General features: G+C 35.6%; 1 protein-coding gene and 1 non-coding gene across 2 annotated transcripts in view; both read right to left on the bottom strand.

Moving 5' to 3' along the window:
• Positions 1-27,778, bottom strand: part of LOC133839628 (afadin) — a 62,850-nt gene that overhangs the window by 20,891 nt on the left and 14,181 nt on the right. The window contains 7 exon segments of the mRNA XM_062271255.1: positions 200-552; positions 19,260-19,341; positions 19,403-19,549; positions 19,551-19,934; positions 20,000-20,193; positions 21,459-21,567; positions 21,649-21,918. Of these exon segments, the coding sequence (XP_062127239.1) occupies positions 200-552; positions 19,260-19,341; positions 19,403-19,549; positions 19,551-19,934; positions 20,000-20,193; positions 21,459-21,567; positions 21,649-21,753 (1,374 nt within the window). The 5' untranslated portion in view covers positions 21,754-21,918.
• Positions 11,404-11,534, bottom strand: LOC133839722 (U4atac minor spliceosomal RNA). Its single transcript, XR_009894132.1, has one exon. It is a non-coding gene; the product is annotated as a U4atac minor spliceosomal RNA (small nuclear RNA).

Raw genomic sequence — 27,778 nt, forward strand, 5'->3', positions numbered from 1 at the left:
ACAGAAATTTTTTGTAATGAAAATAAGAAAGTTCTCTAGTTTCATTATAATTAATCAATACTTTAATTCATCAAAAAAAACATATAAGTATAAACTTTTACCAGAATTTTTGATACGCGCTTTAATTTAAAACATTCCCTAACGTAACTACACAAAATTGTAACGAGAATGAATGTGGAAATGAAAATGTGCAACTTACATGCAAAATGGTCGGCTGGCTAATGTGATGTCCATTGACAAAGGTGAGCGCATCCGTGTGCAGCGGCGTGACTGTGCAAACGCCTTCCAACAACGAGATGAGACAATGCCTTGGCTGGATGGAGGGTCCAAACAATTGCAGGCAATTCGTGTTGGCCGAACCGACCTCGACCGGATCGCTGCCCAGCTTTATGCGGCGTCCGCCATCGCCGCTGTGCGTCACCTCGACGAGGACGGGACCTTCACGATCCCCTGACATGTGATTCGCACCATTCGCGGCGCCCAAAGGTTTTTTCTTGCGTCGACGAGGCTGCGAATCCGCCGGACGGCGTCGCACATGAAACATGATGGAACCTGTCAATAAAAATATAGAAAAGAAAACAATAAATATATATGAAATTTAAAGGTAATTGAATGAAATAAAATACTTTTTAAATTCATAGTTAGAATGTGTGTGTGAAATCTGCCGCCAGCAATGCAGCTTTGTGCGGCCTTTGTGCAGCGAATCTCGCTGAAAAGTGCAGTTTCGGCAAATTGACTGCCACAACAGCTACAACAGCTGCCACACAGCTGTGAGTCGAACATGCCACCTCGAAAGCCGCTACGTAAATATAATTGACAATGGCATCGGGTCAGACAGTGGTGGCAGTGTATATTAGGCAGTGTCAAAGTAAAACTCAATTATTAAGTAGAGGATGAATAAGAATTCATATATCATAGATATATTATATTTAAATAACAACAAGGATTCTTTCATTCATAAATGAGTTGAAATGTTGTGCATAAATATATTTTTGATATTATTTAATAAACAATGCGAAACTATACATTTTAAATGTAAGCAAAATCTACTAATAATGGAAAAAGTCCAGTAATTGTTTTTGATATTAAAACATTAAATAAAAATGTGGTGCATTTAGTATATATAATAATAAGAACTTTACTAGTACAATCTACAACCTTTATAATATTACCTAATTAATAAGTGTCAATAAAGCTTCACTATTCATACCAAAGCAAAGACACAAAAATTATTTTCGCTATTCAAGAAACAGAACCTTAAAGCTATAATAGTAGATTTATCTGTGAAGTATGCTTTTATGCGATATCAAATTCAACTAGAAAATATTACAGTGCAAGAATAACAATTATTTGTAATTTGTGTTTAAATTATATAAAGACAAAAATTAAAGCTATCAGGATTTAATAGTTGTCAAAGTCAGCTTCAAAGTTAGATTGTCCTACACATTTAACATATTTCTATGCTCCTTACCTAATCAAAAAAAGTGATAAATTTTAAATATTCATATCAAAATTCCCAGCAAAATCAAGCAAAATATATTCAACATAAAAGAATGATGAGGATTTAAAATGCAACGTCTCTATTATGCAGGGACATCACTGTCACACTGAACTGCAACTGCCAAAGTAGTTTTGCATCGCAGTGCAACTGAACTTTTTGAATCTCATTAGCTCATTTCGCGCTACCCAAAAACGAAGTCTTGCTTCAATAATTTCCGAATTCGTAAGAAGCCAGCGGCAATTGTAGGATTTGAGAAGAGCGCAGATAAGTCTATTTAATAGATCGGGCATGATAACTAAATAGCTTGGGAGCAACAGACAACTAGACAAGCAGCTGACAACTTTTGTTATTCTCTTGTCTTTGTAGATATGAAATTTACAAAGTCGACAGCTGCACTAACAACAAACAGAGAACAGAGCGACAGATATACACAAACCCAGATATATAGTATATATAGATGTGAGTGTGTGTGTGTGAGCTGTTAGTTTGCTTTGTTTTCTTTGGCTGCTTGTTGTGCATTGTACAGAATGTTAAACGAACCATGCAAAATATGATGCCAGCCAGCGAGACGCCCCCCTTGCCTTGCCTTGCCTCGTTTCGCAGCTGAACCCTGGACCATTGACTTCATGGTTGCCATAGTTGTGTAGTAGGAAACTGCAGCATGCATCGTAACATGAAACGCTCCACAGATGGCAACGAGAGACAGAGAGAGTGGAAAAGATATAGTGGGAGTAGATATGCTAGAATGTTTGGGCATGTCAAGTTGAAAAACTTATTAAAAAACTGAATTGAAACGACCCGAGAGCGCAGAGCGAGAACGCTGAGCTCTGAGGCAGCTTCAGACAGTTGATGGGCGACGGTGCACAGGACGTATGCGCAATGTAGAAATTGGTTTTTGCCACTGGGGAAAAGTGTTTCACAAAAAACCGAAAAGAAAAACAGAACAACAACAAACAGCACAACATGAAAAACAACAAGAAGAAATATTGTGTGTGAAATACCTTTTTTGCGCAACCAAAAGAACCACATTTGTTATACTCGTAGCACAAATATGAAGACATATATTGGCCAGGTCATTGCATGTGGCTTGTTCTTGCTGGCATTATTATTGTTATCTGCAGTATACGGATTATATGTATGTATGGCTTGTTCTTGTTTTGTTGCTTCGTTCTTTGATTTTGTGGCTCAGCAGCAACAACAACAGCAGCAGCAACTTACGGAGAGAACTTTATAACCGCAAACAATAAGCAAGAAAACAATAATCGTCGAGTGTTGGGGAGAACACAAAAACAAAATATAAAATGAAACACGTAAAACTTAAATGAAAGCCAAATCCAACAAGTCGCCACAACACACAACACTTTACAAGTAGTTTTTAGATTAGTTTTTCATTCCTCACAATTTTTTATTTCCCTCCTTACTTTGACTATCAAAATAACTTCGTTTTACTATACGGTAATTGAATTTCCCGCTGCTTCCTTTCGCTACATTTGCATTGCAAGTCAATAATTTACCACTGATTGATATTGACAGTTGCTTTCGCTTTAATGAAATGTCCGTAACTGTAACTTATGGTCCAACTATGCCACGACAACAACTGTAAATTGTAAATCAATCAACAATCAGGCAAATGGACATAGCATCAACTTAAGGTGAACAACGCGCATTTCATGTGTCCACGAGCTCATTTCGTATGCATGACCAGCTGTTGCAAGGCGCACAGGATGAACGCCCAGGACAATGGGACAGTTGACCTCTGTCTATATGTATATATCTTGTGTATGTATCTTGTGTCCCCTTTCGTCCCATGGCAATTTATTTCTCCGTATTTAATTCGAATGAACACAATGAGCATGGCAACACCGAAATACCCTGCATACTTTGAGGCGCAAGCGGCATATAAGTATATTACTTAGAATTCAGACTTTTCTATTTGTTTATACCCGCTACCCATAGGAAGGGTATAACTTTGTGCCTGCAGGAAATGACATACATACATAACTGGTAGAAGGAGTCATATCCGAACACATAAGAAATATAAATATATTCTTGATCATGGATTTCAGAGACTATAAGAGATATAAATATATTTCTTTTTTCGACAACACGAATTAGTTAGTATGCCTAGCATACCTCCACCTCTGCAAATTGAAAATAAAACGTAATTTTTAAGCTAGATATTTGGTACGATCTACGATATTTAGTTGCGATCAGATACAAATTTTAAGAAATACTTGTGTATAGGGAAACACGCCTACTTACTTGTGTGGTCCCTAAAAACTTTAGCTTTAATAGACTTGTATTTAAAAAATTTGTATATTGTTTTTCTTATTAAATTCCCCAATTATTTTCTCTATAACAAGCGTAATTTTAAATACTTTTCTCAATAATAGCTATAGTTTTATGAATTTCCTTTGTTTTCTGAACTGACTAGGACATAAAATCCATTATCTCCTCTTAGACTATTAACGAAAGCAAAGGAAATAACTTCAAGTTTATACTAACACATTTGGTATTTTTTAGTTTTGATATTGTTTAAACATTTTCTTTTTTGCGTATGGATTTTGCTTCTTCTTGGTCTAATTACAACTTAGATTCTATCATCTATTTGCAGACACAACGAAGTCGGCATTAATTTTATTTATTTACCCAACCCAAATATCAAAAGGAATGTTAAGAATTCACTAGCATATTTTAATGCATTCTCCTATAACTAAATTAAAAACAAAGTTTTTTCTGGAATTATTTAAATATATTCCCTTTAGTTAAGCTGGTTTTAGAGTTGTGTATTTCATTTTGTCTGATCTGATTAAAATCTTTAAATCCATCATCCACTTACGGACAACTAAGTTGGCAGTATTTTTGTTGCAAGCAGATTTCTAAGATTTATTCAAATGCGACTTATCCTCTTAGTGTTTACTTCCATGTACATGTAATATTTTTGCTTAGAGCTCACGAATATAACTAGCCACCGAGGGTCTTGTATGAAGAGCTACTCGTCTTGCTTGCATTGTAGGTGTCTGTATCCTTGACAGTTGGCATTTGTAAAGAAAAAGCTGAGAGCAGAAAAGCAAAATTGTATGGAAGGCGAGGCGAGGCGAGGGCGTGTGTGAGGGTGTGGGTGAAATAAAAGCAGAGGAGGAAAAGGAGGAATTTTAATTGTTCAGTCTTGGTCAACAGCTTGGCAGCAGGTAACACCTTTAGCCATACAATATACAGAAACACACACAGACACACATTCACACACACACTTGCACTCAATGTTGACAGTGGAAATTTCAAGGCACAGGACACGGCAGAGAGAGCAAAAATGGCTGCGAGCCATGAAATTGATTTGGTCAACAACGCGTCACAATCATGTGTGAAAGCGTCCATCTGTGTGTGTGTGTGGTTTTTGGGTGCATGTGTCTGTGTGTGCGTGTGTGTGTATGTATGTGTGTGTGGCACGTGCATAAGTGCGCATAAATTGACAACAGCGTGTGAAAGCAGCTGCAAATGTCTGTGCACTGAAAACAATGCAGCGGCGAGAAAATTGCATAACTGGTTAAGTCAACTGCCTCCCTTTCCCTCTCCTGCCTTCCCCACCCTCTTCTCTTCCCACCGCTTCTGGCGGCATTTTCAACGCGTTGTTCTAACCAAATTGCTGTCAGGTATTGCCACACACACATGTGGTCAGAATCCTTTCATTGCTGCCAGGCTTATATATGTATGTATAAATGCATGCTTGTGTGTGTGTGAGTATGTATGTGTGTTTGGGTCATTAAAGTGTTCAGTAAACGCGGCGCACATTAATTTATATTAGCGAAGCTTTTCCCGTCTAATGACCAAAGCCATTTGACGGTTTAACGCAAAATCCAAGCGAGTCTTAACTCTATGGTGAATGCCAAATACCCTTTAGAAAGGGGAACATATTTAGCATTATACTATTATATTATTATATTAATATGTATATGATTTATATTATATTGTTTATCATAAATTTTATATAAGTTTGAACTATCGAAAATACTCTTTTGTTTTAATATGATACTATTTATATTGATATATTATAATATTATTATAGCCGTATTTTATTATATTATTATATATAAGCTTTGTATTGTGTTTTTTATTATATTTTTTTATATATGTTTGAACTGTCGAAATTATTGAAATTCTGCTAATTACTTTCAACTAAAGTTTCGATATTTAGCTACTACAAGGTAAGTAAAAGTTGCGTCTTTTAAATACTACAAAATAAACTTTAAAGTTATTTTTTTCTTCCTCAAAATCAAAGCCTTTGTCGTATGTTAACTAACCCCTCGCGAGCTAAATTGAAAAGCTTTCCAAGCAAGCGAAATTTAATTAAAAGTAATTTTAAGAAAAGTTTTTACAGCCAGCATTTGAATGGGCGCCTTTTTGTATTTCCTAATTGACTGAGATTGATATTCTGGTCATCATAGCTGGTGGGTTGATGGGCGTGGCAGCAGCAGAGGCAGAGACAGAGTCTGTGCTCTGAAGTTAAATTAGCCAAATTAGTCGTGAAACGTGGCAAAGTTCTTGACTTTGGTGAACCAAGAAACCAAAACCAAAGCGTCAAGAGCAACTGGAATGTTGCTCCTCGCACTGAAAATGTTTGCTATTCAATTCCAAGAGCTACTCACTCACACATACACACTCACACTCACACCACAACAAATAGTCGAAAGGACTCAAGCAGCCGCACATACAAAAACACACTCACACACACACACAAGCAAGTTGCCTCAAGTTGTGCAAATTAAAACAATGAAAATTTAATGAGTCAAGTTTTGCTGCCATCCACAGCAGGACTAAGGCGAAAGCCAGTCTCAACTTGAATCCTCTGGCAAAGGCAGCATCAACAGCAGCAGCACAATGCGACAACATTGTGGCAAATGGTAAATGTTGCACATGGTAAACATCGACCCTCAATGCTGAGGTCAACAAAGTTTGGCTATGGAGCAATTGCCATCAATGTTATGTTATGTGTACATTGCCAGCTCAAAAGAAAATGTTCAACAAATTTCAATAAACATCAATTCATAATGTTTTCAATTTTAATATGTAATGGCGTGCAAGTGACATCAATTTAATTTGAGTTCTTTTTCAAAGTTCGTACAAGTATTTTTCAAATTGAATGAGTTTAAAAGCATTTTATTTAAAGCTATTCTAATTCAGCATATAATTATCAATTTTTATTTATTTTTAAAAATAAGTATAACTTTGTCTACCTTAAATTTTATTCCGAACCATTAAATTCTGATATTGAGTAATCAATTTTATTTGTATTATTCAGTTTAATTGAGTAAATTTTGAAATTAATACTTAATTTGAAATTTTATTCAATTATTTTTCAAATTCTGTAAATTTTCAAGCATTATATTAATTCAATTTTATTATGAAAGCGTTTAACTTTTTTGATTTAAAAAATACCTATAAATAATACCACACTACATAATACCAAACTAAATAATACTTTCATATTTTTATTAGTTACTTTTATCATTATTAAATTTGAATTCTTATTCAAGTATTATTCAAATTTTGTGAATTTTCAAGCATTATTATAAGTATATATATTTAAAATCAAAATTTTATTCAGTCTTGCTTCCGAACCATTTAATACTCCAATAAAAAAATCTATTTTATTTGAATTACTCAGTTCAATTGAGTAGGTTTTAAAATTTATATTGGATTTAAGTATTTTTCAATGCGAATTTTCAATCATTATATTTTTTTTTTTGTAATGTATTCAATTTTATTATGAATGCGTTGCATTTTTTTGAGTAACTAATTCCTTAACCTAACATTTTTATTCCAAACCAACCAATCAAAATAAAGTTGAGTTATTCTTCAAATTCTATGACTTTTCAGGCACTATTTTATATACATATATTTAAGATCAAAATTTTATAATTACGAATACATTGCACTTTTTTCATGAAAATAATACCTTAATGTTACTATCGACTTTGTTTTTACTCCGAACCATTAAATACAACAATTAAGCTGAGTAATCGATTTTTATTGTAATTACTCCTTATCATTGTTGAGTCCTTTGAGTTTTGTAATGTAGAAAAGTAGACGGTTAATAATTACTCAATTGCCATCGTTATTTATTTAAGCAGATGAATCAACTGTCAGGCTACTTTATAAATAAATATAACTTTTGCCGGCAATCGAATCGGCATGTTTATGGATCCACAGAGAGGCATTTCATTAATCTTATCGCAATATTGACTCGAATGGCAGTAACAAGAAAGCAAACACAAATAATCGATGCACAAAATCGAATTAAACGCAAAGTTATTAACCCAGCAAGTACACGAGATTCCTATTTTGACATCGCCCTCAAACTCAAGTTGAAGCCATGACCACGACCACGACCCTCAGCCTCAGCCTCAGTCAATATTCTGTGGCACTTTTGTGCCGAGTAACGCCCAAGGCGGCTATCAGCAATTTTGCTAGACAATTTGGCAACAGAAACAATAAAAATATAATTGCCACACTCAAGGCAGAAGCAACAGCCGCAGGGAAAATGCCAAAAGAAGACAAGTGTGAAGGTAAGTCGACTTTGAGATACCCTCTAAAATGTTACCCTCCAAATTACTTATTGAATACAATTTTTAAGTTCGTGAGACCGTTGGAAAAGTTAACTTGTTGAATATGTAAAACTGTATACCCTAAACAATTGTTAAATGCAGGGTATACATATCATACAATGTTAAATGAAATGAAGAAAGTAGAGGACAACGAAAACGAAACTCTAATAGTGTGGAATAAATGAAATATGATTGAATTTTGTGGCCGTCTGCATTTTACTTTTATCGCAGCTAGAAGAATATTAGATTAGAAAGAAGTTACCCACAAAAAAAAAGATTTATGACTTTCGATTTGTCAGCGGTCAGCGTATAGACGATTCACACACAATCACACACACACACACACACACATCTATACACACACACTCATTGACATTGTCCTTTAATCGAAAAAAGCTAAAATGTTTCGGCAGGCGGCATTCTTCGAGTACTATACGAAATATATTGATTTTTGTCTGTTTGTTTTGGCAGGGCCAAAGCCAGCAAAGGATTATTCGAAGAGCAGGTTATGTTCGGTGTTCGCTTTCTCTCTTTTTTATTTTTATCGTACATATCGCGCAATAATAAAAAATTACATTTTTATATGACTTTCAGAATTAATGGCTGGGTTTAGCTCCCATCCACCGTCCACCGTCCACTGAACGCTATGAACCGTGACAGGGTCGGGAGTATATAATACCCAAAAAAAAACACAAAAAACCAGAAAAAATGGGAGGCAAAACCATGTGGAAATTCAATTTGGTCTCAAAGGAATTTAGGAACAAGCACTACAACAAGTAAAACAATATTGGGGAAGGACAACAGCCATTTAAATTGAAATCAAAATAAAGCTGACAGCGCATAAAAATGCAAAATTAAATTAAATAAAAAATTGCAATCAAATTGAAGGAGGATTCAAAGCACAAACACAGAGACACAAGCAAAACACTCAATCGCAGTCACAGTCACAGACACAGAAAAAAGACGACGAAACTTTTCAACCCGGTCGCGAATGAAATTCATTCTTTTGCTGCTTTGCATTTTGCGAGTTAATAATTCTTCTTATATTCTTGCTTTTTTTCTCTACTTGGTCGAGTGACTAACCGTCGACTGGTGGACACTAAGTTGAGCCGAGCCGAGCCAAGCTGAGCTGAGCTAAGTCGAGCTGCTGCTGTTGCTTTTGCTGCTCTGGCGGACGCCGGTTTACGACAACAATGCGTTGACACAGCACAAGGATAACTGAACTGAACTGAGAACTCAGAGCTGAGAACTGAGCCCTGAACACTGAGCACCAACAGCAAGCACCAAGCACCAAGCACTGAGCACTGAGCACTGAGCACTCGGCACACAGAGCGTATGAGCAACGCGGGCAAAGGCAAAGGAAAAAGGCGCTGACTGACTCACTTGCAGACTGACTGACAGACGCGCTCGGTGTGTGAATGAATGGGTGAATGAATGAATGAATGAATGAAATAACGAAAAAGCAACAGCAGTAAATTATATATATATATATATATATCTGAGTGTGTATGTAAAGCAACATTTAGTTTACATTGTGGGTGTGTGTGTGCGTGTGTGCGTGTGTGCTTAAGTGCGTTCACCAAACACACAGCTACACCAAAAGCGACTATGTATCTGTGTCCCCCATATCCATACAAACACAAACACACACACACAACCGAACTCGTATTCGTATTCAAATGCCCCAAACGCATGCAGCCAGTACAACTGAATAAATGCCCTATGTCTGGGGAACGGTCAAGGCTACGTTATGAATGACACGATAAACTGCTTTAGTGCTTTAGCACTTCAGAGCTTTTTTAGAATAGAATCGAAATAGAAAAGAAAGCTTAGAAGCTTTTAAAATTGTTTATGCCGGAACATCGAACGGATTATTGAAAGACTCTCAATTAGAATAAAGTCGTTAAATGTCAATAACAAAAGGTAATTATCAATTTAACGATATTTCATTGAGTTCATAATTTGCAAAATACATAATATTAACTTTAAAAAAACGAAATTAATCATTTCTTTACCATTGTATGTGCGCAATAGTTAAGAAACAATAGTGTATTAAATACATAATGTGAAATAACCTATTTTAAGCATTTTACTTTTCAACTTCTTGTGAATAGAATTTAAAGAAATAATAATAAAATCGTAATAACAATAATAATCAAAAAATAGTAATAATAATAATAATAAAATGTAATAATGATAATAAAATAGTAATAATAATAATAATAATAATAATAATAATAATAATAATAATCAAAAAATAGTAATAATAATAATAATAAAATGTAATAATGATAATAAAATAGTAATAAAAATAATATATGGAAAATAATAATAACTCAGTCTTTATGCGTTTATAAACACTTTTTTGTGATTAAATGAATAAACAATTTTGCAATATGTTTTTGTTCAATTAATAATATTCAAGTTAACTTTTGTTATTAGTGGTAGTAAACATAATTCTATTAAATATCCCCTACATGTAAAATTTTCTGTCATTTTCTTTGTTATAGAATTTACTTATTATCTTTGTAAATAAAGAAGAATAAAAAAGAAAAACTTTTGTTATTTATGAAATCAATGCTTTTATTTATTTATCATATTTATGTTTATCAATAAGTTAGACCTCACTAAAATTTCTCATTGTGTAATCATAATTTATCTATCACTAGATATAGATTTACACGTACAATGGGCAAAAAATGGCAGACTATTTGTCTAGCCGAGATTTGCATATTAACTAATCCACAGCGCCATGTTCATGAGAGTGCATAAATCAACCTGAGTATATCATCATCATAATTTGACGCTCTCTCACACAATCGATATGCCCATACCCAGGGCAACCACGAGAATACCAAGAAAAACAAAGAAAATCCAAAAAATGCCAAATACACACACACACACAAATACACACTGCTATGTGCGTGTGTATCTGTTGGATATAAAAACATGAGCTATGTATTCTTGAAGCTACTTTTCGGCTAACGAGCTTCTCGCATCTCACATCACATCACATCGCAGAGTCAACGTCTTTATTGTTGCCCACAACTTGCACTTGAGATGTTCGCTTGGTATGGAGAAGAGAATGAAAGCATCCTTAATGCTAACTGGCAAAAGGATATTAAAACTGTGCAATAAACCCCCCGAAGCGTCATAAACATAAACAGAGAAAACCATAATATTCTCATTTAATTGCTTAGAGAAAACTTCCGAATTGCATTTCACAATTTCACAATTTTTTTCTCTTTTCCTTATTTTAAATGCATTCTATGGACGACCCCCTATAAAGTAAGGGAGTCTATTTCCAAAAATTCCGAACGCTTATCCAAGCAAGATCTGCGAACGGGGGTGATAATTATATCTTTGGTGTCAGCAGCAATGTCCTCACTAGACGTTCATTGAACATTTCTGCTCCCCAAGACAAGGAAGGAAGATCGTCTGCAGCAGGCGGAACCTCAATCGCCAAGTGCTAGAACCATTTGCGAATTCCAAGCGCAAAAGCTTGCAAAAAAAAGCGATCGAGAAAACGCATTCCCAAGGACATCGCGAACCGGTTCGGTTGCAGCTTTGGGTGCAATAAGCTCACTTTACACCCATCAAAAGGGGTTGCAATGATCAGTTGAGGTGCCCAGGAATGTGGGCAAACAACCCCTATTAAGTGATATATCTTCTTTATGATGATGATGATATGGAAAGTAATTAAACAGATAAATGTGTGCTCGCTTAACAAATGCCGCTACTCTGCACATTAACTTAATGACATTCATTTATATTCAGGCGCCCAACTTATAAATAAATAGTCAATTTCCGAGCATAAACTACGAATAAATAATGCCATTTCCCCCAACCCTCCTCCCCAAAAAATACAATACTCATGTATAGTATACACTTCCATATCCGCCAGCTGCTGTTGCTAATAATAACAAAAACAAACAGAGAAAAAATAGTCGAATTTCTCAGTATTCAGAGTTTGGTCCTTGGCATTGGCTAAGAGCCAAGAGTGTCATTTGCATGCTGTCGGCAATGATTCCCCCATAGAGGAGCTTGTCCTGACATTCCTATATATATACATATAAGCTTGTGTGTGTGTTTGTGTTTTTCTGTTTCTGACTGCTTCTGCCCAGGAGTAGCTGACAACAGCTTTGCTTAGCTGGCTTCTCATCGCCCACTTCCCACCTGACCCAAAATTACACTCGTCTGACAAGTGTCATACAACAGAAATTTGAAGAGCAATTGAGCAGCAGCATGACAATTATGATGAGGCCTGTTAACAATGGATTCGCTCTATAAAACTGAATAATCGACAAAAGCAATAAATAGGCATTCGTACATCTGTTTGTATCAAATGGATTAGCAAAAGTTTTGTCAAAACTAATTAATGACGATACTAAAATCGTTGTCATATTTCAGGTAACTCAATATACAACACTTATCACATGAATAATAATAAATAGTCTGGACATTATTTTCCCTTCAACTAAACTTATTATTTACGGTCAATTCTGTCTTATCCATTTATTAATCATAATTAATTGAAGGAAACAAGTATAATAAATATTCTTGTTGCTTGCATTTTATATATACATAGATACAAAATATAGTTTTTGGTATATTTGGTATACTTAGTATTTTATTCATTTATTTATTTGGTTTATTTTAAAGCCTTTCGTATATTGAGTAATGAGTAATTAATATTTCAAAGTCGAGCACACTTTCTTTTCTTTTATTATTTACAGATTTTATTGAAAAAAATTCGGAGTTATATTTTCAGCTCTATTCCAACTAATCGATATAGATAATTTCCACTTAATTGTCAACCACAATTATTCTGCTAAAAGCAATTTCATGATGGAGCAATTAAATTAATTTATTTAAATTAGAGTGCTTCATATTAAACATATTGCATTTATTTTTATCAATGTCAATTTCAATAACTTTCGAATAAATAATTGAATGGTGACATATTTACCAAATAATTGAATTATTACTCTTTAAATAATACTACTAATTATAAAAAAAATGTCTTGCCATTATTTTTCATTGAAATAAACTTCAAATAAACTTGTTTTTTATGGCCCATCTACTTATCTTGACAACATTTATTTATCACAGTTAATTGAGGGAAAAAGCATAGTAATAAATATACTTATTGCTTCCTTTTTTCCTTGAAATCCATACAAGCTTAAGCTGAAATTCGAGCTACATTCCGACTAATCGATATAGATTATTTCCACTTAATTAACAACATGCAAAGGCAATTAAATTAATTCATTTAAATTATAGATATTTGGTATATTTGATAATTGAAATCCTGAATTTATGTTTATCAAAGTGAATCGTAATCATTTACTGAGATACTGAGATATTTAACAATCACTCGAATTAAATTGCAATTCGACTTAAATTTGCACAACATTCAAAGTTTCTATTCAAGAACCAATCGAAAATTGATGACAATAATTGAAAATTGATTTTACGTTTACACAATCTACTAAGTAGAAGCACGCTTCGTTTGTTTATATTATTTCGATTGTTTAGCTTAAATTGCAAGGATTTCTAAATGGATGCTTGCACATCAATCAAACCAATTCAATTAATATTAAAAGCCGAACGCTTTCTGCAATTTTCTAATGGCATTTATGCTGGCATCTTAAAGCTTAAAAGCCCAGCAAGGACAACAAGGACACCAGCATCCACAGCATCACAGCAGCAACAAAAACAAGAATGTGAAGAACAAGTTGTTAACCCAATTTGCTTTCTTACGGCTCCGACTTGCTATCAAATTCCTAAGCGCATTTGCAGGCGACAGAAGCTGCTAGCTGAGGAGATTCGCCGCAGGACCTCAAGTTAGAGCTGGAGCTGGAGCTGAGAGTGTTAAACATGTATTCACATCGTGTCACGACTGTGTCACGACTCTGCACGAATTCATAATTGAATTCTTGGAAAAGGCCAAAGACAGATGACAGCGTCGTGTTAGAATGGAATTAATTACAAAATTTGTAAAGTGAAATAGAAATAAATTCATTCATAAATATTTCTGTCACGCGCCCATCTCCAACTCCAGACACGAACGACCTTCAGCATGAACTGCACTACCCGACCTATGTGAGGGGATAAAATGGGTCTGAGGAGGTATCAAAATTATGCCCGTGCAGTTTGCAAGCTTTGCCAGAAGACAACGTGGGCGTATCTGAGGGCAACGGCAGGGGGCGTGGCTGTAGCACACATATTTATGAGCAGCCACGTCTGCAAGCAAAAAAGAAGCCTTAAGAGCTTCATTAGACCTTTGCAATTTGAGTTGTCGCAACGACTTTTGTTTTACTTTCATGTTTGATTTCAGTACAGTCATGATTAAGGCGGGGGGAGAAGGTCACAGGGGGAAGCTTGATCAAATGAAGCGTTAATTTTTTCATGTCCAGTGAAAACGAAATGTCAGCAGGACATTTAGAAGCGTCATGGTCAACGAACGAACGATTGAATAATGTATGAACCTGTCCACGCAAACATACGTCAGCTGAGTCGTAATAGACGACTATTAGTATGGCTTATCTGAATGCCAAATTAATATGTAGAGGTCATTAGTAAATCATTCTCTTTTTTGTTGCTGTTTGCCTACACTTTGAGCATTGCGATCAAGCTGATATAATTGATATAATGTATTTCCTTTGTGTTCTGTCTATTGATATAATAATTACAGAGTCCCACTTGCAAACAAATTATACCTAATCTATCACAAGCAATCAATTTGTTCACATTTGACCCAAATGAAAAGCGCTTTAAAGGACATTTCAAATGATTTATATACAACTATATTAAGCTGTCACATAAATTTTAAATATTTATAAAAACAAAAAAAATTTTATTCAAGGAAATACAGTTAAATTTAAATAACTCATTAATGCATAAAATTTGAAATGAAATAGAACAAGTTTTTACTTATTTTACAGTTTGCAAAATTCGTCTCAAAACGTGCTGACTTTAAACTTTTTATTTTATATTTGCAGTTAAATGATTTATATACAACTTTATAAAGCTGTCACATAAATATTAAATATTTCTGAAAACAAAAACAATTTTATTCGAGGATATACAGTTAAATTTAAAGAATTCATTAACGCATTTCTTCAATTCCTTAAACTTTAATATGAAATAGAACAAGTTTTTATTTATTTTAAAGTTTCAAAAATTCGTCTCAAAACGTGAACAAAAGTTTTGCTCGCAAATAATTTTGTAGCATACTTTTTAGCGCTGCGTTAATCTTGAGCAAGCGACTCATTAAAGCAGCTAAATGCTGAACAGCAAAGCAAATAGAGATAGTCTCTTTATCTCCCCCTTCTCCGACACTCAAAGTACTTACGTCTTATGCCCCAATCCATCATTTTGTTGGCTTTGTCTCCTGGTGTGGGGAATGAAGAAGAAGAAGAGTCGCCAGGTGTTGTTCTTTTGCTTCAGCCAGACACCGCCAAGTGGTCAGCATTAGCGGATGGACGTAAGGACAAAAGGCGTGTTTTTTCGCTATGCCGGCCAGGAACCGGCTGCTTAGTCGCAGACAATCCGATTTCTTACATAGCTACAAAAAACACTTTACGACATACAGCAACAGCAACAGCGACGGCAACAGCGACTGCGACTGCGACACGCACAAATTGAATTGAACTGCTTCTAATTTTGACAATTTTATGTATGCCTCAAGTGGGGAGCGAGAGAGAGAGAACGCGAGGACGAGGAGCAATGAAGAATACAGCACAACAGCAGCAGCAGCAACAACAACACGAACAGCAACAACACACAAACTGTTGCCGCCGCTTGGGCGCTCGCTATCACCAAATAAATTCAAATTCCAATTTCGATATACGATACACGCGATACACGATATGCTGGATGCACGATATACGATATACGATATTCAGTTTGCCGGGCACTGCCGTGCTATGCTGCTGGCCCGAGCAGCATTTACTTCATGACTGAAACCAACAGCCGACAACAACCTCTAAGCGCGCACAGACACAATGTGTTCTGTTCCTGTCGCTAGCGCCAGCGTCGGCGTCAGCGTCAACGTCAAAGTCAACGCCAACGCAGGCAGCAACGATTCGATGGCGAAGTGTGACTGTGACGGCGCCGAATGTGTACGGCGCAGATAACTGTTTGGGAGCTGAGTGGGATTTGGGGGGGTGGAGGAGTGGAAAATGGGGAAGAACTGAGAAATGCCACGAAACACGGCGTCGCTGCTTCGGCACTTGAGTCGGCCACCTCGACATTGACGAGGACGTTGACGAAACAACAAAAACAACAACAACAACAATAAGTGAAGCTGCTGCACAGGTGGCGGAATTCGCAATCGAAAATTTAGCCATAAAAATGCCGTTATGCTTAAATATTGTCTGTGTGTGACTTAAAAATACTCCAAAGCGATAAGAGAGCTATGTCGAAATAAAAGAGTGTGAGAGCAAACAAAAGGAGACAAATCATAAAGCATAAAACTCAGTCGAAGTGAAATGACACAGCAATAAAGAAGATAAGCAATAGGAAGCTCAGCATAAAATAATAACCAACCTTAAAGTAGACAATATTACTTTACTTTAACTAGTTCTTAACAAATTATTGATAAGCATAGTAGAAAAATCTTAGTGTAATTGCCTTAGAATAACCACTGTACGCAAGCCAAAAACAACAAATGATAGAACAACGACTGTCAAACGAAAGTAGCACAAAAAGAGAGCGCACACACGAAGCATAAGCTCTTGCTCTCAGTCTCTCGCCTGCCTACATAACAAATTCCAACAATAAATATTACAGGCATTTTAAGAGAGTGTGTGAGGAGAGAGAGAGAGAGCAGAATTGAAACACCTAAGGGCAAAATGACTTAAGCACTAAGAGCGAACAACAATAGCAAAGCAATGACATCGATGTGCCGTAAGAATGCCACAAAACATGCGACTGATAACATGCTTACAACTAGAAAGAGTAAGGAGTGTGAGTAAAATGCAATTTCAAAAGCATTTTTAAATAGTTTTATTTGGTTAACTAACAAAGAGTGTTGTACCAACAGATTACGACACTTTTTGTTTTTTAGGGCACTTGCCCCAAATTGATTGTTTGCCAGGCAATGACGAACTGCGAGCTGGAGACGAGTACAAAATTTATGATTGCCAGTGTGCCAAGCAATTAGGACAATGTGCGGCACACAGAGACAGAGACAGTGACGGCGACGCGACAGAGCTCATGAAATATTTAAGCAAAAGCGCGGTCGCATTTACATTTTACACCTTTTGAATTGCACACGTCAAACAACAACAACACTACCAAAAGAGAGCGGGAGCGAGAGCGGGAGAGAATGAGTTAGTGTTTGTGCGAATTGAGGGGGAATGAGTGAGCGCAGAAGGCGGCAACATGTGGCTGCTAAGTGGCTGCAGCTCTGCCAGCTTCAACACTTCGTTTCTTGCCTTTCATTTCCTTTCCCCCCCGCCCCCTGCTATCCTTGCTTATGTGTTATGTAGATGCTTCTCACATTTCCTGACTCTGCTTCTTCTTCTTTTTTGGTCCGTTTCATTTTGTGGTTTGTCCTTATTTAAATGTCATTTATGTTTGCCGTTCTACTTTATTGTGATTGTTGTTGTTATGTGCGACGTTAGGCGGCGTTGTGAATTCCCAGCGGCCTTATTGTGTATTAACTTTGTCATTTCGGTGAACTTATTTGTATGTGTTGATGTGCGAACTGTAACAGCACGTGCTCCCTGCGCTGCGCTCCCAATTTATGTGCGAATATATATACAACATATATAATTGCTTACACATACATACATATGTGTAACTGTAAGAGTGTGTGTGTGTTTATTGTTAGGTTTCGCAGCAACTTTGTTGCGCCTGCGCTTGAGCTTTGGCTTGTGTTCAATTTGTGTTGCCTACTTTTAGGCATGTGACGCATTTTGACACGTCCTTGCAATTGATTGGCATGCTCATAAAAACGAAAAGATGAAAGCTGAATGCATGCAACAGATTGAAGAACAATTTCAAATACAATTCTGTTACTTCTAGTGAAATATTGAGTCGTAGTATACATAGATATGATGTGCCAAAAGAACTCAATTTTGTATCATTTAAATAAATATGAGTTTAGATATATTTCCAAAAGAGTAAAACTTTTAAAGACTTCATAGTATACAAATTTAGCATACTAAAGTGTAGTCAGTAAAGTAATAAATAAAAATAAAATTTGTAATTTTAAATTAATGTCGAATAAAACAAGTTCATATATCTTTGGTAAAAATAAACTTCTATGGATAAACTTTATCTTCATTTAAAATCTCTAAAAGCAGTTCGAAATGCGAAAGCAGTTCGAGGTTGCACAACTCGCTAAACGATATGTTGTAGCAGCGAGCTTTCGTACGACGCTGGAAGTTATCCTTATCCAAGGGGTTTGTGCACTCGCTAACTTAATATGCACGTTAAAGTTAAATTTATAAACATAGCTTTGGGCACTTGGCAATTGTTGATTGTCATTAGAAATATATAAACAGATTAGATAACAGATTGAACTATATATCCCATTGATAAATAAATAACAAACTGTGATGATTAGCATAACAAATTGACGGTAAAGTGTCTCGTGCATTTCACTGTTAAATATAGCATACTTTTTGGGGCCCGCTTTCAAGATTATTCTTTTAATGTCTTTTTATGTTTATTTTCATTCAGAAATTATTTATACACTTACGTAGCCTTTCACAAATTTCATCTTTCATTTTATCAGCATATAAAATAGATTAATATATCGAATTTAACGCTTTTTCTTCACATTCCACTAAACAAACAATATTAAAGAAATCTCCGTCGCGACGCTTCGAAATGCCAGCAAACAACTGAAATAACTTCTTAAACTCTGCCGAATTTCACTACTCGAAATATGACAACAGCAACAACAATAACAACAACAACAACAGAACAGCATGAGCATGAGCAGCAACAATAGTAAACAACCGTCAATCGAATGTCGTTGTTGTTGATAGGCAGCTCAGCCAGCATAATTATTGATAAAACAAAGCTAATTGCACGCCAAGGAAAGGGATTTATGAATGACTTGCCTCATCCACTCGCACTCGCAAGGATCTGGCACACTAAGTGATTTCAAATGGCCCACTAACAGGCAAAGAACTTACCGCGTGACGTTGGATGATTCATAAGTATCGATAGAGGGCACTCATCGTCGTCAAGTATATACTCCGTGCCATCGCTGTTCACCTGGAGAATGCGATAATCGGCATTAGTAAGTGCCAAATACAAGGATAATATATATACGCACCTGAACGAGACAATAGTGCAAGGGATCCGCCTTCTCGAGGCCATATTTGGTGAGCATTTCCCTGACAACCGCCTGGGCGCAGTCCCGTATGGACAGCAGCAGCGTCTTGTAAGGCACATCCTGGCACAGGCTCTCGCCGTAGATTTTTTAACGTGCCACCCGTATCCGGACCGCCATCGCGTGACCGAAACTGTTGCAGCTTCTTCTCCAGCTTTTGCTGTCGCCGTCGACGCATCACGGCCTCCGGATTTGAGATCGAGCGTGTGAATGACGTCTCCGGCAGCTCTGTGTACAGCTTGCCAGCGACAGCATCGCCAGCATCGTTGCCATTGCCAACGCCTCCGCCACCCGCATTGCCGTTCATATGTGCCGCCGTCGCAGCATTGCCAATACCATTGCCTAGGCCCAGTTGACTGCCATTCGACTGGGGGAGATCGGAGCTGAGTTTGGCCAGCTTCTCCTTCTTCTTTTGCTCCTTCTTCTCGCGCTTCGAGAGCTTGCGCTTGAAATTCAAGTCTGATTGCTCAATCGGCTGGAATATACAGAAATTTACTTATTAGATTTGTAATTGAATTATAAATTTCAATTGCAACTCACTGTCGTCTTCTGGTCGATGTTCTTGAGCAGGAAGCGACCTTCGCGATCATCAATATGCCAATTGAGCTGCACAAGCAACGGCTTCTCATCGGCATTCAAGCGTCGCTCCTCGCCATTGGCGTGCACCTCGTAGAGCGCATAGTTGGGCACCGACAACATCCGCATATCCGGACGGAATTTCTCAATGAGCGTGTCTGCAAGCAAGTTACGAAATTGTTAATCAAATATGGCAAGATAAATAAGAAAATAAATATTCAGTTGATAAATGTGCAACCTATTATAAACAATTTGTATAAAAATTGTTTTTCCAGTCCCTGCTATATATATTTTTGCTATTTGAACTTATTATTGAATACTATGAAAGCCAAACAAAATTCGTAAGATTAATTTTCCTTTAATAATAAAATTTTATTTTAATTTTGAAATGTAAAAATCAATTTTCATTTCATTTTTAAATTCTGTTTTAAATTGCAATCACAAAATCTTCAAATATTATTTTCATTTTAATGGAAACAAATACCCATTACTAATAATAGCAATACAGAGCGGTATTATTCTTAAGATAAACCAAACTAATGCACTGTAAAGAATACTGAAATGTACCGAAGGTCATATTTGGTATATCGGCTCTAGCTTATTCGATTTTTTCGACTTGCGGGGGCGGAACAGTTTGTAGCAAACATTTAAAACAAACTTGATCTGCGTGCAAGTGCTGTCAAAAAATATTATATCTCTATCTCTTATAGTCTCTGAGATCTAAGTGTTTATACGGACGGATGGCCGGACGGACAGACACCCGGACAGATGAACATGGATATATCGTATACATTTCCTGCATGCACAAAATTGTAATACACTTCTAATTTATGGATATATGGGTATAAAAATATTGTTCTTTTCTATAAATTATAAATATAATTTTGATATTTCAACTTACAATGAAACCAAAAATAAATTGGTAAATCTTCTTTTCATTCTACATTTTATAAATATCGAAGATCAATTAAATATATATTGCATTAAAAAAAAATTTGATTGCATTAAATTTTTCTGGTAATATTAGTTTAATTGTAATAATAAAATGCTTATGTATCCTTTTTTTTTGTTTTAAACATAAATGAATGTCAGTATGAGATATTTGTTTTTAAGAACTTTGAATAATAGAAATTTAATCGGAAAACATTTAAGCGAAATATTGAAAAATATGAGTGTATGAATAGAAATTGTTTTATTGTTTGGCAAAGTTGAGATTAACTGGGTTCTAAAATAAAGCGAAATTTGAAAAATTTATTAGTTTGAATAGAAATTGTTTTAATTTGCAAAGTAGAGATTAACTGGGTACTAAAATATAGCGGAATATTGAAAAATATATGAGTTTCAATAGAAGGTTTCTAAATTATATCTCTATATGTGTTAAAAACAATATGCTCCAATTTCCATTCATTTTTGCTTCTCTCACCTATGACATCTGTGACTGTGGCATCGCTGGCAACGCGAATGCATTTGGTGGCCACTTTTTGGCCGGCATCTTGGAAGTAAAACCGCATAACGCCATGGAAGAGCAGATTCTGTTAAAAAAAAAAGTAAAAATGCGAATAAATTATAGAAATGTTTTGCCTATGAGAATAATTCATTTGAGTTTGGCTTACCTCGTCTGGCTCGGAGAGAGCAAAGAGATCCAATCTGTTGGCATTCCATTGCTGAATCACTGAACGTACTGCCTCGCGATCCAACATTTTCTTATCATGTGACATACTGTACAACTGGGGAGGGAGAGGTATTGGAATTTTTGGAATGTTTATCGTTTTTGTGACTCCAGTGTGACGTCGTTTATCTCGTTGTGTGTGTGTGTGTGTCTAGTGTTTAGATCTTTAATGTGTCTCCTCCTCTCTGCGTGTGTTGATGGAAGCTCCGGCTAACTGTAAACAACAAAGCACAAAAATGGGGTATATAATTAGATTTTAGGTTTACAACTTCCACGAAAACAGAATAGCATAAAAATACATCAAAATTCAGTAGCATATGTGCAATTAGAAATGTTGCATTCACTCTGCAAAATGCAAACACTCCAAGATAAAATGATTCAAACTTTGTGTGAGCGAGTTGCGTTCTTTAGTTTCGACTACAAAGTAAAGAGTTTCTGAGCTTGAAAATTAAATGATCCTAAGTATTTTAGTAAGTTAATACTGCGAAGTCATTGAAGCTGAAACCAAATAAAAATCTTTGATTTTAGTTAAATTTGGAAATAACTAAATTAGTGGAGAAAATTCTTGGAATCTACTAGTTTAAAATAGAAAATTCTAAAAATTATGAAGTCCCAATTGGTAAGATAAGTTTAGATATATAAATTACAAATTGGTAGAATGAGAACTTAATTTTATCATGAGCAAACTTCAACACAAAATTCTATAGAAACGATCGTTGTGTCCCCTTAATAAAATGTTCTCGATTATGTGATTAATACATTACAGAACTCCCTCTATAGCATAGCACAGGCCATTTACATTGTCTTGCCAATTAAGAGTTCCATTACAGGCAACGATGCCGCCCCGCCCCTGATCGGTGACCCCAGAAAAGCAAACAACTTCATCGGGGCAGAAAATGTTTCGACAATGTGTTAGAGGAACAAATAACCTCAAGATGTTTCTAGGGCGTGTCTCCCTCTCTCTCTTTCTCTCTCTCTGTTTCGCGCTTTGTGCAACGTTCAAAGTTCATCAAAAAATAAGAAAAAGAAGCGGAACTATGCCTGAAACGATTCTTATTCTTTGTGCACAGCAATTTCCCCCCCTTGGTTAGTGTCTTGATATCTGTTGTTATTTATTTTGCCATGCATGTGTCTGTGCCTTTTACGTATATAGTTTAATAACCGTCAACGGTTACGCTTCGAAGAATTCGTCGTTCGCCTAAGAAGGGGTTCGGGAATTCTCTGTGTCCGGGGGGAGGAAAGGTTGAAGCACTCTATAACTCTATAAGCTGGGTTCTCTCCTAAGCTGGGAGAAGTAAAACAATTTCTTGTATGCGAGTCAAGGCGAGGGCGTGTTGTCAGTTGCAATTGCACCGCAATTTGCTTGTTGCCAAGCAGCTGACTTCGGGGCTTCCCCTCATGCCTTCACCCTTCACCCTCCTCCCCTTCACTTTCCCATAACCCTTTTTGCAGGACGAAGGAGCTGCACTCGTGCGTAACCAGTCAAGTTTTTTCTTTATGTTTTCTTTTCTTTACGTTTCTTTAGTTTTTTGTTTTTGTATATATTTTAAATACATTTTGATGCTTTGGTATTTCATTTGGCTTGGTTTTGGGTTGCATTTCAATGCTTGTTGTGGTTGGTTTTTGTCGGTTGTCGGTTGCTGGGCAGCTTTTAGGGGTTGTTACTCAGGGGTGCTCGTCGGCATAGACATGATTGTTGGCATGCACTCAAGATTTATTACGCTTTAAGTGCGGTAAATTTACAAGAAACATGCATTTGTACAACAGGTTAATAAGGCGGTTTTCAATTGAATATAAAAGGTAAGACAATGAATTAATTCAAATGAATAATTAAAATAACATCTGAAGTTGTTAGAGAATATCACAAAAATCGAAGTCACAAACATTGTTGACGAAATTAGTTGAGTAAAAATATCTAAATCATTCTGAAGACTAAACTTATGAATATTTCTTTATAATCTACCATTATAATATTTGTATTCTATCTATTTTTAAGTGAATCAAGTGCCTCATTTCTTATTTAATTTTAATTTTAAAAATATCTCAGTACAAAAAAATGTATAACAGGAAATTCCGAGTGTTCGTTACGCTTGAAAAGACACAGAGAAAAAGAGAGAACCGTAGAATGTAGAGTCTAGTCTAACCGCTGAGTGTGTTTTGTAATTATTTAAGCAATTTTACAACATTATTAAAAAGACATAAAACTGACATTTACACCGACGCAACGATCAAAGTCAACATCCAAGTTAATGTCGTTGTCGTTGTCGTTGTCGTTGCTTTAGCTGTTGCTGTTTGTAAGTGCACTGAGCCCAAAGATTGCTCGTATTGATAAAAATATAAAAAGCCGGAAAACCGCAAAGGCAGTAACAACAAACAGTGGAAGAAAAACAAAACTGTCACTTGATAAATAGAGAAACAGAGAGACAGATGTACGATTAAGTATGTATATAGTATAGGAGTATATGAAATAAAAGTACCGTAACAGACAAAAGCCAAGAAACAAAGCGGCCCAATGAACGAGGTGAATGTACCGAAGAATTTCTTTTGAATTTTGGGCGCTTCCAAATCGGCAAGTAGGCATGATTAAATACTTTTGAGGTTAGCAAAACGAAAACTGCTTTAATTCTATTATTATACCCGCTACCCATAGGGTAGAAGGGTATTATAACTTTGTGCCGGCAGGAAATGTATGTAACAGGTAGAAGGAGGCATCTCCAACCCTATAAAGTATATATATTCTTGATCAGCGTCAATAGCCGAGACGATATAGCCATGTCCGTCTGTCCGTCTGTCCGTCCGTCCGTCTGTCCGTCTGTCCGTCTGTCCGTATGAACACCTAGATCTCAGAGACTATAAGAGATAGAGCTATAATTTTTTTTCGACAGCATTTGTTATGTTTGCACGCAGATCAAGTTTGTTTCAAATTTTTGCCACGCCCACTTCCGCCCCCGCAAATCAAAAAAATCGAATAAAAAGCGTAATTTTAAAGCTAGGGTTACGAATTTTGGTACATACGGTAATAACTATAGTAGTTATGATCCCTGAAAATTTGGTTGCGATCAGAAAAAAATTGTGGAAGTTATTAAAGAAATACTTTTGTATGGGCAAAAACGCCTACTTACTAGGAGCAACTCAGAGCTTTGGCTGACAATCTGGTATATTGTGCCGTCTATGGTATATTTTGAATGCGGCACTATATCGATACACCACATATACCATTTGGTATATTTTTAGTATTTTTGCACTATATTTGGTATATTTTGAGAATAATACCGCAAAATATATTGCTTTTATTCAAAATGGGTAGCGGGTATCTCACAGTCGAGTACACTCGACTGTAGCTTTCTTACTTGTTTTTAATTGCGTTTGTGGCCATTGAGTGGCGTTTAATTGAAAGCCAATAACAGTGGCAGTAAGTCAAGTACAACAATTGCAGCTGTGCGGCTATTAAAAGATGACAAGTGAAAATTGCTGAAATCAGCAGAAACCAGCTTAATCAATGGGCGACAACAACAAAGGCTTAGCCATGACACAAACCAGACTTGACTTTACTTTATTGAAACGCCATTTGTATCATGCCATCTCTCTCTTTCTCTATCTGTCTTTCTCTGTCGCTCTTCGTGTTTATCTTCTGCTTCTGTTTATGCTTTTGTTTTCCATTCTTCGATTGCTTTACACGCAGCTTTGTTGTCGTTACTCTTTGCTTTGCTTTGATGTGCTTTTCTGTGGCTTCTTCTTTCACTCTTCCATTCGCTGGCGGCTTAAAAGCCTGCGACACTTTTGCACTCGAACCGCGTATTCAGCACAAAAAGAGCCCAATGAATAGAAGACGACGTGTCCAATGTCAACATAAACATTTGGATGCTCTAACTTTTCTGTTGGATACGTTTCCAACTTGAATATTTATGAATATATGTAGAAAATAATGAAAATACGGAACTATGTAAAAGCAAAGTTCTCAAAGTTCTTTTTTAAAATTATTTAAAAGGTAAAATATGTTTTTCACAATTATTTTGAATGCAGTATACTTTATTCTTTTCTGTATTTATTCAGAAATATTTGTAATTCCTATTTAATATTATTTGAGAATTTAATACTCAACCATTTTAATCTGTTTCTACAACAATAAAGAGCTGATTTTTGTTCCTTATAATATTTTTATTACTTATTACCCATAAAACAATATGAAAACTGGAACTTTACTTTATAATTTCTTCTTTTCTCATTGTTAAATACTTCTTATGGTGCAAAGCTAGTGTAATAGCGATAATACCCTTAAAGCAGACACGTTCAATATATGCGACACATTGTTTTATAATCCAATTTAACAGACATCATTTGCCGGTTGCCGTTTGAAAATTTCTCGCGACATTTTTTTTCTTTTTATTTATAAAAAGTGCTTTGAATTTATAAATAGTACATATTTCTTTTTTTCATATATACTTTATTTTGTGGATTTGCTGTTTAGTCGTGTAACTGTAGTTGGCGTTTTATTGTTGTCTTAACGAAGTTGTTGTTGCCATTTTTTTTTTCCTTCTGCTTAAAATAAATATAAACATAACATTTTTTCGCCTTTGTGTGTGAAAACAGAAAACTAAAGAGAAAAAACCGGCAACAGCGAGCGAAGCCGGCGTCAAAGGCATACCAAAGTGGTTGTTGACTTTTTTTTTGTTTATTGTGTTGTTTTTTTACACTTTTTTTTTTTTTACATGCCCAACAATTTTTTCATACCTTCTTAACCAGGCACCAAAACGAAGTCGCAGTTGAGTGTGTCGCTGGCAACAAACCAACAATAACAATGCGAGAATATGAGTCAAGTTTGCTGCTATTGTGGCTCATGATAATGTTGTTGTTGTTGCTCAGCTTTTGGGCCAAGCTTAATTGGGTTGAGCGTAAATTGTAATGAGGCCTGAAGTGCTCAAATGGCGGAATCATGAATCAACACTCACATTAGGCAAAGGTGTTGCCACAATAAATACCGCGTGTCTGAATTTAAATAGAGGATGCCCGCCCAACAACAGGAAAGACTCGGCATTGTAATGAGCATGACTAATGCGAAAGAGTTCAACTGGAGTTCGGCTTCGAAGTTCTTGTATTCTCAACAATTTGTAATTACATATTCTATACAAACAACTAGAATGTGTGTTGTGCACTTTCTGTTTCGAAAGTCAAATGAAACTGTAATTATCTCTTGTCACGATCTGTTCGATTCGACAACAATACATCACGACACCTTTGAAATCGCTTTTGTTGTGATCTTATTACGCTGTAAAAGTTAGGATACATCAAAGAACTTGTAGATTTACTTTTATCTCTTAAAAAACATGGGTAATAAAATTTAAAAAATGAAATTGTAAAACAGAAACTTGTCGACTACTTGCATTCAACATTTTTAGTAAATAAATAATCGATTTTATATAGATGTCTTCAAATAAAGACTTTCATAATATACATATGAAATTAAATGTTTTTTTTATTCCTTTAGTCCTTCTTTCTTACTTTGCCTCTTAAATAAAATTTAAGATAATTGCAAGAACTATATATCAAGTTTGACATAAAATAAACAATAATTACTTTCAGATCAATTTCATATTTACAATTTTTTGTAATGTATAATACCCTATTCCGTCTTTTCCTATCTTTTCTTTATATCATTCTTAAATAAAATTTTAAACAACTTTAAGATCTAGCTAATTAGCTTTGTTATTTAGTTATAAATCTTATAACTTCATAGAATCATATTCCTATTTCTGAACGAGATATTTTCCTTATTCAATTCACTTTTCATTTTGTAATTTTGTTCTGAATCTTTCTTGAATATAATTTAAGATAATTTCAAGAGCTAGCTAATTAGCTATGTTCGAAAACTTCATAGTTATATTCCTAATAATGAATGAGATATTTGCCTTATCCCTTCAATTCTCTTTATTTCTCTTCTACTTGAATAAAATGTAAGATCATTTCAAGAGCTAGCTTACTCTACTTTGGTATAGAAAAATTAGCATAAATACAAGCTGCAATTAGCAGTTCAACGAAATGCAATTGAACGAGCGCTGCATCAGCTTTGACCCTGC

This window comes from Drosophila sulfurigaster, chromosome 2R (genome assembly GCF_023558435.1).
Source record: "Drosophila sulfurigaster albostrigata strain 15112-1811.04 chromosome 2R, ASM2355843v2, whole genome shotgun sequence".
NCBI classification, from domain to species: domain Eukaryota; kingdom Metazoa; phylum Arthropoda; class Insecta; order Diptera; family Drosophilidae; genus Drosophila; species Drosophila sulfurigaster.